Source organism: Seriola aureovittata, chromosome 5 (assembly GCF_021018895.1).
Source record: "Seriola aureovittata isolate HTS-2021-v1 ecotype China chromosome 5, ASM2101889v1, whole genome shotgun sequence".
Lineage (NCBI taxonomy): Eukaryota > Metazoa > Chordata > Actinopteri > Carangiformes > Carangidae > Seriola > Seriola aureovittata.
Genome location: NC_079368.1, coordinates 11,427,464 through 11,442,923, shown reverse-complemented (window position 1 = coordinate 11,442,923; position 15,460 = coordinate 11,427,464). Strand labels below are relative to the sequence as shown.

The window sequence follows — 15,460 nt, the reverse complement described above, 5'->3', positions numbered from 1 at the left end:
AACACGGACCCACTGGAGTGGAGCAGAGGGGTTCAGAGGGTCAGTGACTGATTTCAAGGCTTCATCAAGAGGAAGAAGATCACTCCTTTAAAGAAAGTTACGTGAGATGAGGTACTGAGGATGTTTTTTTGGGGGGGGGTTTTTAAACCACATTCTTCACTTTTACATGACGTTTGGGGCCGCTCCTCTCAGCACACATGCACATATGGCCCTCCATCATTTTGAGGCAGATCCTCTCAACTCTTTTACAGAGGCAACAGTGAAAACAAAGGAGCTGTAAAGCCCTTTCACCTCAGAGGAGAGGAGGAGAGGAGCCAGGGGTGCCGGTAGCAGGCCGGGTCATTTCCCCAAGAAAAGCCTCCACCCTCAGAGTTTAAATCAGCCGGCTAATCTGTCACAGACACCAGCATACACACAGTAAGAGAACAGATTTATTGTTCTTGAGGTAGAAAGAGAAATAGCTGAGGTGAATGCACAGAGGGAGGGTTATGGGTGCTCACAAAACATTCTGGGACTCTCTTAGGAGTGTGTGTGTGTGTGTGTGTGTGTGTGTGTGTGTGTGTGTGTGTGTGTGTGTGTGTGTGTGTGTGTGTGCGCACGCGCTTGCACTTACTTCACAATTCACTGTGTGTAGATTCATATCCAGCCAATCCTCTCTGAAAGTTGATCTGGTATGCTGCTGAACTGGAAAATATTCACTTAACAAGACCTCAAACGCCACGAACACTACAGTGAATTGTGTTAACACAAGCTTAACTCCTTTAAAGAAGTGAAAGGAGTTCATCCCACAGCTGTTCCCACTTTTCTCAATGATAGATGTGGATGTTTTTCAAATGATGATAATGAGCAAGCAACAGAGCAACAAATTCTTACTCCAACGTCAATTATTCCATTAAGTCTTCATTTAGTTACACCAGCAGCAGTTCCCTGAAGCAGAACATGCTGCAGGTAAATCTCCCCGCAGTAAAACACAAAGACTGACACCTTGTAACAAAAGCCTGGAGGCTGAACAAAAACAGACAGAAAACAGCCATTATCTAAATGACAGGGCAGGCTGGCAGGCGAGCAGCTCAAACACAGAGCATCGCTGCTTCTTGGCCAGGGGCCACCGAGGACGGGGGCAAACTCAGATATTCACAGACAACAGAGAAGTGGTTAGTGGAGAGAGAAGAGTATTTTTGCGGGGTTAAATGGCGATTACCTGCTGATGGGATGCTGGATTAGCTTGATCTGACCGTAGCACGGCCAGATGTGCTAATTGGCTGCAATGAGGGAGGAATGAAACCAATACATTACACAATCAGTTAATCCAACACCAACTCTGGGGTTTGATCAAAACACGACTAAGGATTAGGTAAACAGAGCACCGACAAAATCCTTCTTTCCTAACACACAGGCTGAGCCTTACATAATAGGTTCAGAGAGAGTTTCAAGACAATACACAGTGCACTTCTTGTTTCTGAACGGATGTGTGGAGGAATAGCCTATAGAAGACTTCCTGTCCATACACCTAATCAGCTGGAGGAAACATGCTGGAGTCAGAGCTGAGGGTCAGCTGGTGGTGCTGTGCCAAAAGGGACATTAGAGGCAAGATTAGTTTAGTGTTTCTAAAGAAAAAGAAAGAGATCAGCTTATCAGATGTTCATTCAGGTGGATTTGGACACTAAATCACTCATACTCGTTACTCTTCACTCCTGGCTCGTTCGCGAATAATAATAATAAATGAATGAATGAATAATAAATGAAAGTAAAAGAGTGAAGTTTTCTCATTTCACATGTAAGAAATGATAAAGAATAAGTCTTTATTTTTAGCCACTGCTCGAGGGATGCACTAAGGTCCAGATTGAAATATTTCAACAATATGATTTGGATACAATTTTGTACAGGCACTCATGGTTCCCACACACTATGAAACCTAATGACTTTGGTGATCCCCCAACTCCTTCTAGTGCCACCGTGAGCTCTGCATTTTCGGTTTTGACAACTATTGGGTGGATTACCATGAGTACTACATTCATGTTCCACTTTGGAATTTTAATGACTTTTCGAGATCTCGTCTTGTGCTCCAGCGCCATCATCAGGTCCAAATTTTAATTTGCCCAGTGCTTTATGATTAAATACCTGCAGATCCTCAGATTCGCATGAGCATCTATTTTGTGTTTAATGTTAATTAGCATGTTAGCACCGCTGTATCCATCAAACAGAACTGCTGTAGATATGGCTGTAGAGTCTTAATCTTGTTATAGTTGTTATCACTTATAATTACTGACTCACCAAAGTAATTGCTATGATCTGGAACTGTCTGAGTAGAAAAGTAGAGTTCAAATGATCGGACAGGTTGTCATCAGATTGTTTAAAACCTTGTTTAGCCAGATTATCTAAACCACTTTATTTGGTAGTAAAAGCTAAAGTGAGAAATATCTGTAATATACCATCATTGCACAAAACTGTGTGTCCACAAGCTGCCGTCAGTTTCTTTTCCAAGTTAGTTTGCCTAACCCGAGCGTTCATTTATTTATGATCAGATTTCCTGCCCTGACAGACTTCATTTCACTGATGTTGCATCATTCCCAAATGTCAGCAATTCTTTTCGTGAATCAAATGATTTTATTACCAATAGAAAAGATGGCAAAAACTAATCGAATAAGATCCAAGTTGTAATAAACTGTGATGACTATGAATACGAAGTATGCCCAGTGTTCAGACAGGCAGTCTACAAAAGGAAAAAAAAAGCCTAAGGAGATCCATCTGTCCAAAGAGTACAAAGAAAGCAAACACGCTGATGATTATCATACAAATCTCATTTTCAACGTCTAATCAGCATTATCTTATTGCCTCGGATAGCAACTACCCCTTTTATCTTCACAACTGTGGAGTCTATGCTAAAGGTTAAAAACTGCCCTTAATCTAACGCACAGTGTGGCAGCAGCAGCAGAACAGGGCAGGGAAACACAAACACAAGAAAGAGGGCTCCAGGCGAGCCGGGCCCCAAACCACAACAAAGAATCCTGACTGTCATCTAGACCCAATCTGAAAACTGAACCCCACCCACACCACGACTCCCGCTCACCGACTGAGACATACGTACACAGACAATACCTACACTTACATACACAAATACATACCCAGGCATAAACAGACATAAACAAACACTCTAGGAACCATGTGTACATAGTATATACACACACACACACGCACGCACACACACACACACACACACACACACACACACACACAACACACACACACACACACACACACACACACACACACACACACAAGTACAAGACAAATGCAGCGGATCAAGATTTGTTTGTCTGATTATGGCCTGCCAAGCAAACATCCTCCCTGCTGTTTCACACAGAGGGCAGAGTAGTAAAATGTGACAGAATTATTACAGAGCTTCTTTCTAGTGTATTTTACACTCTCAGAGAGCAGATTGCACAAGGACAGTGAGAGAAAAAGAGGCATTTTTCAGCTGATGTCGGGATCTGACAAAGAACCAGGTTACATGTCTGCTCCTGTTAACTGTGTGTCACATATAAAAAGGGAGTTCATAAACGTGTACAGTTTTTGTGACTGAAAGATTAAATTAAACTTTCAACTGTAATTGAGTGTGGACATTTACAAAGAGATAAGTGTTCTTATCAAGATGGGAACAGACACGCAGAAACCAGGAACAGTTTTAAAGGGAGTCAGCTGAAAAAAAAGAAAAGAAAATTTGCCTCAGCAGATTTGAATATCACAGGACTTCAATAACATGGCTGTGTTACGGCAGGCACTGGGTCACATCTGCTCCACTTGATGACAGCAGCGTGTGACGGCCGGTGAAACCAGACGTATCATAGAGAAATCCCCCTGGAGGTCGGTTCTCAGTTATAGAGCATGAAAAACCTGCGCTGACAGCCACACCGTCATAACTCAGACACAGAGACGGAGTAATGACACTGTAAATCTCATCGACGGGCTACCTTGCTATTAGGTGCATCAGCTTCAGCCTGTAATGTCTGAGTGGCCTAACTTCTACCTTAAGATTAGATACAGGGGATGTTAGGATGATGCATGTCTTGGAGAACGTTCTACATGATGATCAAAAGTCGAGGAATGCTGGGAATGAAATGTTGGACAAAGACGAACAAATAATGCAGCTGGTGCTGTTGTTCCACTAGAAATCCCATGATGAAGAAAAAATGGTGCATGTGTCATAGTCACATGGGTTAGCTTAGAAAAGCTGGGGGAGTCGCCTGCCTCACCACACACCACAATAAAAGAACAGGGAGTATTTTTTAGTACTGTACTGTTTTGAGGGCCCGTCTTATTTCTCGACATGACTCCTGAAAAAGGAGGCAAACATACACACAGAGACACACATATACCGCACATGAACTGTAGCTGGAGAGACAGTTCAGCAGCGCGTCAGGTGTAAGCAGAGCACTCTGGCTGCTTCCCAGAATCATTGCTGACTATCAGGAACGCCGCCTCAGCCAGTCACAGGAGACTGCAGCATCTCATCACTCTGACCCACCAGGCAGCTCAGTGAAAGAGAAACTAACTCCATTGGCAATTCATCTCCATTGATTTCTTCCCTCAAGGGTGCAGGATGTGCAATATAAGACTAGATTTGTGTGGATTTAAGAGGATATGTGAACTGAGGCAATTAATTTAGCACAAAAAAATAAGACATTTCCTGATAAAATTACTATAAATGACTGTAAGTTGAATATAAAGCGAGGGTCAAATCTTTAACGTAAAGGTGAATAAGAGAGAAAGGTGTGGCTTAGCCTCTGAGCTGCTGCACAACCTGAAATGGAGCAATGGCTCCCTCTGCAGAGCAGCGGCAGCAACACGGCCAGAACTGCTACCATGTGAAACACACACTTAGAGTGTAATATGATGTACAGTTCTTTACTGATAAATAATTTCTACACATAAAGTGGAAATGTGTGTTGATATCAGTTCGGTAAGCTTGAGCAAGTGTCATCAGAAGACAAGAAGAAAATTAATGTTCAAGGAGGAAATGCACTCCGATTTTTTTCTTGGTTTAAAACAGACATGACGAAGATGAGTTCCACAGACATGTGAAGAATGAAGAGAAAGACAGAGACAAAGAGAGACAGAAAGAAATGCATTGCTCCAGAGAGATATAGAGAAAAAAAAAAAGATATTCTGAATTCTGTGCTTTTATTTGCCATGAGCTCACTTCTCCCAGACCATTATGCGTGTTTTTTAGTAGAGGTCACAACAAGAAGCTGCTGTTTGGAGTAAAAACATGTCTGGGTAAAATCTAAAACAGGAGCCACAAATCTAAACATCTGCAGAAACAATATAAGAATCTGAGCATCTGCAGAGAAGACATTAGGGGGGCCGTATCTCAAACTGACAAACAGAACGTCTTTAAAGCTGAAACATTTTTTCCAGCAAGGATGGAGGAAGGAGGGGGTCTAGTGAGACAATTGATTCAACGGGGTACTCAACAAAATTATTATTTGTGTGAAACGTTATGGTCTTTGATTGTGTTTAAATGAATCAGGATTTTTTTAAGTTCAGCCCTCTTTTTAATGTTCATACTTCGGAACTCATTTGTCATTGTTTCAGTTGCTTTCATAAACAGACATGTTTGCTTATTACTTGGTTAACATGATGTCATACAAATAATTCATCTCGCAGCTGCTGGTTTTCTGGATGGCTAGTAATAACTTTGGGGAATACCCTGCACCGACTCTGCACACAACGAATTCTGAAAATAAACTACATATTACATACAGCTGGAATAATGTGCCCCTCATACTGTATTTGTAAAGGCAGCAGTATACTGGGTTATATGATGATGTTATAGCATGATAACTGCAGACCTAAACGTCAATTTTATTTTCGATTTGTCTATTAAATCTCAAAGTCATTTAGTCTATTAAATGTAAGAAAATAGGAAAAAATGTCATCAAAATTTCCCAGAGCTCGATGCCACATCTTCAAATGTCTTGTTTTGTCCAACTAAAGGTTGAATACAAAGAAAAGAAGGATTTATTTTAAAGTAACACACTGTAAAGACTTTTCAATTACAAGCCAACTGTGTCAGTGCAGTATATACTGTCGGAAGTTTTGAGACAATTTTGAACTAAACACATTAAATATACAGTATTTCACAGCTTTTCTGCTTGTGTGAAAACTGCGGATCCAGCTATAAGGAATGTTATTGGTAATGTGACTGTTACTTTAATGGTAAAGGCCTTTTTAATCTATCCCTCATATTCTGTGGTACGCTCATAGAGGTATCCACAGTACCATTCAGATACAGTATGGCATTCCCAGGCAGCAATGTGGAGGGAAAGGGCAGCGACGTCCAGCTGAAATTGTGATACTTTGCACAAGGTTTTATTTCCTGGCGCGAACGAGCCAGGAGTGAAGAGTAACGAGTATGGGTGATTTAGTGTCCAAATCCACCTGAATGAACAACTGATAAGCTGATCTCTTTCTTTTTCTTTAGATAATGGAAAACTAGCGACAGACATGATAAAAATAATTGCTGAGGCAGCAGGAACAACACAACGATACAACAAGATCTGACATCACACCGTCTGCCACTGGGCCCAGTAAACAAACACATTAAAACACAGGCATGCTGGCAGGGACTAGCACACTATGCAGCATGCAGGGAAGGCAGAGATGCATAATAGACCCATCTGCTCTCATAAAGTCAAACACCTGCTCGGCATCATCAAAACAGAGAGCAACATCATTGGTGGTTGTGCCCCTTTGCCCTCTCCTCTCCACAGTAACATCCAGTCATCTCTTCACCAGGCTGCGCTGCAACAAATGTGCTTTTATCCAAGATAGAGTTTTGAATTTGGCCTCAATTCTGCACTAAATGGTTGGCTACAAAGAGTCCAGAATAGCAACACGATACGTACATTGGCTGTTTATTACATCCAGTTCACCTATGGTGGGCATGTGGGTGACTTAGCTTGAACTCCTCACTTTGTACCTCAGTGCGAGTGCACAAAGTGAAAGCTATAGTGGAGGAACAGGCATGCACAGCACACCTATCCATCACATACACTTCTAAACATTCCTCAGTATTGATTCCTCTCACCCTGCATTCTTCTGTATGAAAGAAAAGCCCCAACTGCAGCTATTCCACAATAGAGTCAGATGGTTATGTGACATATATGAGAAAGGGACAGAAAACTTCTTTGTGTAGAAAAAAAAAGGAAAGTATAGACTCGAAAAGAAACAGTACAAAATGTGTAGCATAGTTGCCTGACATAGACATGCCCCATATTCTTCAGCCTTTCTGGCTGTGGAATTGAAGTGGAGGTAATTACTTGTCCCTTGTGAAGTTACAAACCCTAACCCTGTTTTCAAGTCCAAAAGCACAAAGTTACACAAATGTCAGGAGTTGCAACTATTTCTCAAAGAGTCCAGCACAGTTTGTTTGTCAGAGAATGGCATTTTTCCACAGAGAGACAAAGCCTCTCATGTTTCTAAGCCCTCTGCGATAAGTCAAAGAGGGTTGACAACAAGTGTCTTGGAGTACACATGAAACCACACATCGGAATCTGTGTGTATGTGTGTGTGTGAGGGCGTCTTTTTGTCAATGTTTAACAGAGCAGCACTCAGTGGGGGGGGGTTTTGTTTTCCCAGGAAGAAGATACCTTTGGCATGAGACAGTCGAGTTCTGTTTTACAGTCTGTTAGACTGTTAGACTCAATAGGTTGACGTTAAGATCTCCGTTGGCGTGTAGATACAGAGATGAACAATGAAAAAAGAATGAGGGACATAAAACAAATAGTAATCTTCTATGACTGTCTGGAGGTAAAGACAAAGCAGGACTTCCTCTGTGTAAACTGGATCAGGAAAGTGGGTTAGGACTATACAGCACATGACAAAAAAAGAACTGTTTCCCTGCTGCATCTGGGGACCTGAGCCTCAAAGAAGTGATGTGGCCCACTTAACATGGTTCTCCTGGGGAAGGGAGGTGTTGAGGGTGATAGATTGGGGAGAATGAAACAGTGGAAGGACGTGAAAGCTCGCAGAGGCAGGTAAGATAATGGTTTACCTGCAGAATGTTTCTTAATGCAAAACATTTTCATTTCCTTTAATCTGGAAGCGATTACATCATTTTACTTTAGTACTTCATTTAAGCTCTATTCTAGTTTCTTTTATACCTCTTTAACTCCAGCTCAATGCCATTCATATTGTCTGGGAGAGCTTAGTTTAGAGCCAGGGCTGAACCCAAATCCTCCCTTTGTAAGATTTTCTCCGGTACTACACAGTAAAAATCACAAGACAAGAAGGGACTTGCATGGCAACAGTTCTGAGTTACTCTGATACAAAAGCTTCACCCACTTCACTAACCAAGGTAGTAATGGAATGAGGCAGGTTTGATGATGCATGGAGGAAGTTTCCCATCTGGGGGAGTGGGAAAGCATCCAGTGATTACGCCACCTCCATCTATCTCTCCGTCTGTCTGTTAACCGAGTCACTGCCAGTGACAGCCTCGCTCAGGACAGCGTATGCTGAGTGAACAAAGCCTGTCTATGTCTGAGAATATTCAGTGGACCTTGCTCAAAGAGATGCTGCTGCTTAGTCACTGTCTGAAGGGTGTGTGTCTGTGTGTGTGTGTGTGTCTGTGTGTGTGAAGCAGAGGTTGGCAAATGACTAATGACGAGTTCAAAACAGCAGCTTTCATTCACGACACTGAATGGCAATGGTTCAGCGACTGTGTGCGTGACTCACCTCCTGTGTGTGTCTGTATGTGAATGAATACACATCTGTGATCTATCTTTGCTCTCTCTATTAACGCCTTATTTGGATTGAAGCCCTGTAATGTACAAGAATATGTTTCTGTGGTTGGGTGGGGTTCACTTGCAACATCAGCAGCAGACCCTCAGCTGTTAAACTGCACCCTGACACCAGTTGCCACAGAGAGACACAGACCACTAACCACATTCCCAGGCCGACATACTCACGACTTACAACATGTTTGGCTCTCACACAAAGGAAGTCTACTTTGAAATCATTTATAGCAAAAAGGTGTCAGAACACTATCACAAAGGAGCACATTTGGAATGAAAACAGTTAAAACATCATAATTGCTAGAAAAGAAAAAAAAAATCCTGAGATGACATTCAGGTTAACATCTACTTTTATCTTCTAAATGTCAGTTTTACCATCTCTTCAAGCCAAGCAGTAAATGTGTTGTCCAGCATGTCTGGTCAATTGGGCTTAAGTAAGATAAGGCTGTGAGGAAAGTGCTGCCCTTGGGTCTGTGGAGTGGACCAGCGAAAGTACATCCTGTAACTATGAGACTAAAGTTGTGTGCATGTGTGTGTCTCATAATTGGAAAGAACAGAGACCTTCAGGGCTTTTGAGGCCCAACAACAAGTGAACACATCTACACTACAAGTGGATCGTCAGCTGTTGTTCAGACAACTCGCAATGAAAAAAGAAGAAAATAGCGATTGAAGGAGATTATCACTGCATAGCAGCAAGGACATCACCTAAGTTACATTTGATGTATGAATTTTTTGCTGCAAACAATAGCTCTATTGTGTTAAATAATAAACTACTTCATAACCTTGCCTTGTTGCATTAAAAGATAAAGAATGTGTGTACGTGAGTTCAACAGTGAAAGAAACAAGAATCTTTATTAAATACTTTATATGAACAATAAAGCTTTGTTTACTCTTTCACCAAACTTATTAGGCAAACAGTCCAGTCATTACTATGGGAACAATAGAAGGACACTGGTTGAATTCACAGCTTGAAGAAACTGAGATTAAACAATTTTTCATTTGTGCTCGCACACAGAGGCTGAGTGAGAACAGTGCTCCACAATGATATATACACAAAGCCTGTGTAATAAAAAAGTTAAACATTTACTAGTTAAAATATCCCTCAGCATACCAAGAGAGCCCCCAAGCAGAAAGCTCCAGTGGTCGGGCTGTGTTCGAGGAGAAGGGTCTTAGAAGGGCTGAACTTTTCCCTGGCATCTCCCCTGCACCCCTGCAATGTTCAACATGCCAGAAAGCCCTGAGGCTGCACGCGCGCGCACGCGCACACACACACACACACACACACACACACACACACACACACACACACACACACACACACACACACACACACACACACACACACACACACACAGATTTAAGTACTATTGGGTAGTCCCACACTAATTTGGAAGACTGGGCTAAAAATCCCATTGCATTACACTTTCACAGAACTCTGTGTAGGCCAGGCTTGGCAAATTTAATGCTGCAGTGGTTCAGGAAATCTGGTAGAGTGCATCCTCTCTTAAGAACCCCAAGGCCTCTGAGCCCCTTTCCCTAACATTTCATGCCCTAGAACAGGGTTTGGTTTTGGGCTACAGTGCAGTGATGGCCCATTGTTCTCTGGGTACACAGAGCTGCCTTGAGAGGGAGACTTGGGGGAAGTTTTGGCATTCCTTGAAAGCAACTCTTTCTCAGTGGGTTCATGGTCTGAGGTGCTTCCTCTTTGCTGGCAATAGTTGTCCTGGCAACATCTATATGACCTCGCTCTCTTCCCTCTGTGTATGTGGGGAGGCAAACATATGCTTGCATAAAACAGGCCGAATTCATCACAGTTTTCTGCCAGGCCACATTAAACACTAGCAGAAGCCACACTGAGAGGCTGCTTAGAGTGCAAGCACTGCACCTATGAACTATAAACCATACATCAAAGCATCTGGAGAAAACATATCAGTCAGACAATATCTCTAACTTGGGAGCAATAACACCAGGATGCTTCAGTTTCCACTGATAAAAGCAAAATATTCCTCAAACGTGAAAGATCAGAAAATAGAGAGAATAAAAAAACAAATATTTCTATGGCTGAAGTTCTGATAAGAAAACACTGTCTCATAATACCCAAAATTTCAGATAGGACTTACTGCACTATTGGTGTGATGAACACATTCTTTTTATGGTGGGAAAATATATACTGAGCAAAGGAAACACCCATACTATCCAAAGTTTCAGTAAAGCCACTAGCATGCTCAGTGTGGATACTTACTTGTGAGAATGTTTGGATCTACAGGGTGGAGAAGGGCAGAGCACCAAAACCAACCAAACCACAGCCCAAAGCTGTTAAAGCTTTTACTCAACACAAATGGCAGACTCCCAGACCTTGCCATACGCTCCTGCAGGCAGGGAGAGAGTGTGGGTGGATGGGTGTGTCATCACACACACATCTAACCACTTCCTGGCCCTGCATAGCTGGTGGTAGCCGCAGTGGAGCAGACTAGCTTGGACCATCCTTGAGTTGAATATAATGCAAAGTCGGAGGATTGAAAACCAGGACATTCCATCCCCACCTCCATAATAATAACCGCACTATCTCGGGCTCCCACTGCATGCCTGGGTGGTTTCAGCTTCAACAGCAGAGGATGGAGACAGAGCAGAGGGCAGAGGCACACTGGTGGCCTTGTGGATCAGAGAGGAGGGATGTAGAAAGCAGATGTCTTCTCTGCTCCCACTGCGGGCGGCGGGCAGAGGATGGACAGGATGGCTGCAGAATGGATTTCTGGACAAATCCTGTATGAGCATGTAATCATTTGCTCGGATTCTCATTCTCCTTGCACTCTCTGACCATATTACCCTGTCAATTTGTGATACGCACACAGCAGAGTGATTCAGCACCAGACCTCAGAGGACGAGGAGTCAGAACACTGCCAGAGAGACTGTCAAGACATTTCATGATGAAGCAGAGACACTTTGAGACTATTCACATGGAAACAATAACTTGCCATGGATATAATATCTCTAAACGTCAAACTGGATGACTGGCAATATTTTAAACATTTTAATCTTTTATTTACATAACTGATTGCTGTAATTAGGCACATGGTCCAGAGAAATCCCCAAAGCCGGCTTCCGCAGTCTCTAGATTAATAATAGCAGTCATTTAGTCATACAAAACCATGCTCTTGGCTTAATTTGCCTCCAGCCTTCAGACGTCTTCCTGTCTGAAGGCTGGAGGCAAATTAAGCACACATACACACAATGCAAACACACTCACTGCTGACTGTGAGTGCATTTTGACCGTTTTACTCCATTTTACTCCAAGCGTCCCTTTACTGTATCAACACACACATTAAATACACGTCCGTCGTAATTAGATAGACATGGTTCACTGCTGTGAATTTGATCTAATGCAACAATTTAGATTTGATAAGTGGAGCATGAAGGGACAGATCTAATCAGCATCTCTTCTCATCTAAGGCATTTTCACTTGCCACATACAAACATACAAATATCTGTGAAAGTTGGCAGCACGGGTCCCTTTGGGGTCAGGCCAACAAAGCATTTGAGCCGTTTCCTCCCTTATCAGTTGTTTGAGCATTACGCGTTTCATTCTCTGATAACATGTCATTGACTGGTAAAAAAAATTCCAGACAAACCACCTTTACACACATACACATTTACATAAGAGGCTCAAAGGCTGGCACAAATGTGATATCCGCTGTTCACAGAGAAAACAGGGGTGCTTTCACGCTGAAGAAGCCTGCCTCATTGAAATGCCACAGACTGGTCTCATGGTGGCACTGAGAGAGCCCGAACACACAGAGCCGGACGAAAAGTCCCAGTGTCTGAAAGAGGATCATTAGCATTGGCAACAAAGGCAGAGACACAAATTAATCTTGTATGAAAACCAGCGGAGAGCAGATTACAGAGTTAAGGAAGCAATGATTGTTGTTGTTGTGAAAAGACGGGAAGTCTTTACCCTGATAAATGACTAATACGGAGACTAAACAGGAGAGAGTAATATGAGTTAGGGGTGAAATTTCCATGAAGCGTGATTTAAAAGATGAATGTGATGGTCCAGAATATCTCTTGCCAGTCATTTTTTAAAACCACTCTTTCATCTCTTTTCATTTAATTTGCCAAAAATATTCAACAGAACAGTAGAAAGGAACAAAGACATATAAACGCTAACCACATTATTATGCAAGATGCGTAATAAATGCCTGAACCACCAATGCCAACCAAAAAAAAAATACGACCTGCCTTTGCTCATCTCTTTTGGCACAAAACCTTAACACTGGCTTATACTGTTTGTACACTCTGAAGAGATCATCAACTCACACCATCTGAAAATAAACCCGAAAACACATGAGCTCATTAACTTCTGCCTGAGATACTGTACAGACTTAACCACATTAACACTACTGCACCCCCAGGACGAGTTATGTGTTATTGGCATATACAAGCTCACGTGTCAGTTATGAACTCACGCTGCTCAGACACCAGATCAGGGTATTTCTGACTGCAGATCAATACGATGGAGTGTGCCGGACTTCCCAGGGGTTAGTTATATTTTCCTGTGACATGAATTATAAACAACTCGTAGACATAAACTGACAATGTGTATGCCTGCACACACACACAGACAGGGTGAGAAAGCAACAGAGATTCAAAGAGGGAAGGAGAGAGACAGAATCAATACCCTATCTTTTCCATTTGCTACATTGCACCATTAGCATTCCTTAACTATCCTCTTACAATTGAGTCTCCCTGTCTCTCCGCACGCACACACACACGCACGCACGCACGCACGCACACACACACACACACACACACACACACACATCCCTCTTTCTTTGATCTGGCAAAACAAAATCACTTGTCTGAACTTCCAATCGCGGGTCTAGTTTTAATTTAGCAGACACAAACACCCTGAAAACACGAACATGTTTCAGACTAAATAACCAAATGCCAGTAATGTAAAAGGAAACCAAAATAATATGCATACTCCCCAGGGTGAACAGGCAAGTGTGTGAGTGTGATTGGGAGAGAGAGAGGGAAAGGAGCAGAAGGGGAGATAGACAGCGGGAAGACTTTCCATCAAAACAGTATTAAAGTGGACAGTGAGTAAAAATAATTAGAGGTTAGACTGGTCGCTTGTGAGCCTGTCTGCTCTGCCGACAAATATGAAGCAGATGTTGACATGGGAGCTTTGCAGAGAGGAAGAGGGAAAGCATGCAGGGAGACTACCGGTTCTAATCCAGTGATAAACAGCTGAGAGGGATACACAGACTACAGATTTGACCTAGTTCTCAACTTTTGGTGGATGGACTCTTTTTTTTCTTTTTAACTATTCCTTTGAGGGTGACTGTCCTGACGCTGCAGCCAAAATAAAGCAGTTAAAAGACATTACAAGTGAGCCAAGAGGTTGAAATTCTCATACACAAGAACAGTTTTGAAACTTTGCAACACTAGTCAAAGGAAATGTTTGAGAACAGCTGAACAAGGTGAATTTCAAGGGGAAGCAGATATCTCTGGAGGGCAGAATTTAAAAGTATAATGGATTTTACTAAATTAGAAATGAGCCATTATGAAAAACAAATGTCAAGCAATAACCTTCTGCAGGTGCAGGCATCCTAACAAAAGTATACAACACCAAACCGTTCAGGGACATTAAAACATCATGGGAGATGAAGCATAACTTAAAGCATATTTAAGTTAATATCAACCCACTACTGAGAACCACAGACGCACTTTTAAGTCTCTGTTGGAATATTATTGTTTTTTGTTTACAGACGACTAAAATGCAAAGTGGTTTGGAAATGCTGCAATTTAACAGCTTTAATTTGCGGACGTGAACGCAGCACCACTGCTCTTTAGTGCATTTTAATTATAGCAAAGCAGGGCACACACTCGGATGCCTTCAGAACAAGATTAAAAGTGAGCACATTAAGTCAGTTTGTAGAGGGAAAGAGATCAGTCAGAGTTGTAAACAGAGAATCCCTCCATGGTGTGTTTGTTTGTTTGTTGTGCATGTGTGTGTGCATGTGTGTGTGCGCGTGTGCGTGTGTGTTTGTGTGTGTGGTGAGACGGTGATGATAACTAGCGGACAATCAGAGTCTACCTGTGATGTGTCCAGGAAAACGCTCTTTCTGAACTTCCCTCGCCGTATCTCCATTTCAAGGGCAGAGCCGCGGGCAACGGTGGCTCTCGCTGTTTGATTTCGGCAAAACATCGTCTCTGCTTTCTGGCAACTTCACAGACAGTCCCGTATAGAGTGTGTTAGCTGAACTTAAAGTGAGCGCAAAGGCAGGAAACGCTTCGAAAAGTGCCGAGCGTGGATCCAGGTGGCACTAAACGGCCCCACCGGCGAAAACTCCCAGGAGATTTAGACAAACCCCCCCACCACCACCACCACCACCACCTCCCGATTCAAACGCAGACGTTTCCTCTGATGTAGGAGCTGAGACTGAAACAAGTCCAACAGCAGGAAAAACACACACAAAGACTTAGGGAGTCTTCCTTCACAGCGGACTTTTCACTTTTCCAAACACTGCTCGTTGTGTGTCCGACAGTGACACGGTGACACCCCATGTGGTGCGGCTGAGACCTAACTTTGCCCCGTCCTGTATCCGGAGACCTCTACCGGCGATGACTGGCGTGTGCTCTGCGGGGATCTACTATTGCAATGT

The 15,460-nt window shown here is 42.7% G+C and overlaps 1 protein-coding gene across 2 annotated transcripts in view; it reads right to left on the bottom strand.

Moving 5' to 3' along the window:
• Positions 1–15,460, bottom strand: part of rtkna (rhotekin a) — a 54,994-nt gene extending 39,534 nt beyond the window's left edge. The window contains exon 1 of one of the 2 annotated variants that reach the window (XM_056375529.1): positions 14,893–15,460. In XM_056375529.1, coding sequence (XP_056231504.1) covers positions 14,893–15,003 — 111 coding nt within the window. In that variant the 5' untranslated portion in view covers positions 15,004–15,460. The remainder of the gene's footprint in view (positions 1–14,892) is intronic. The other variant, XM_056375526.1, reaches the window with a different exon arrangement.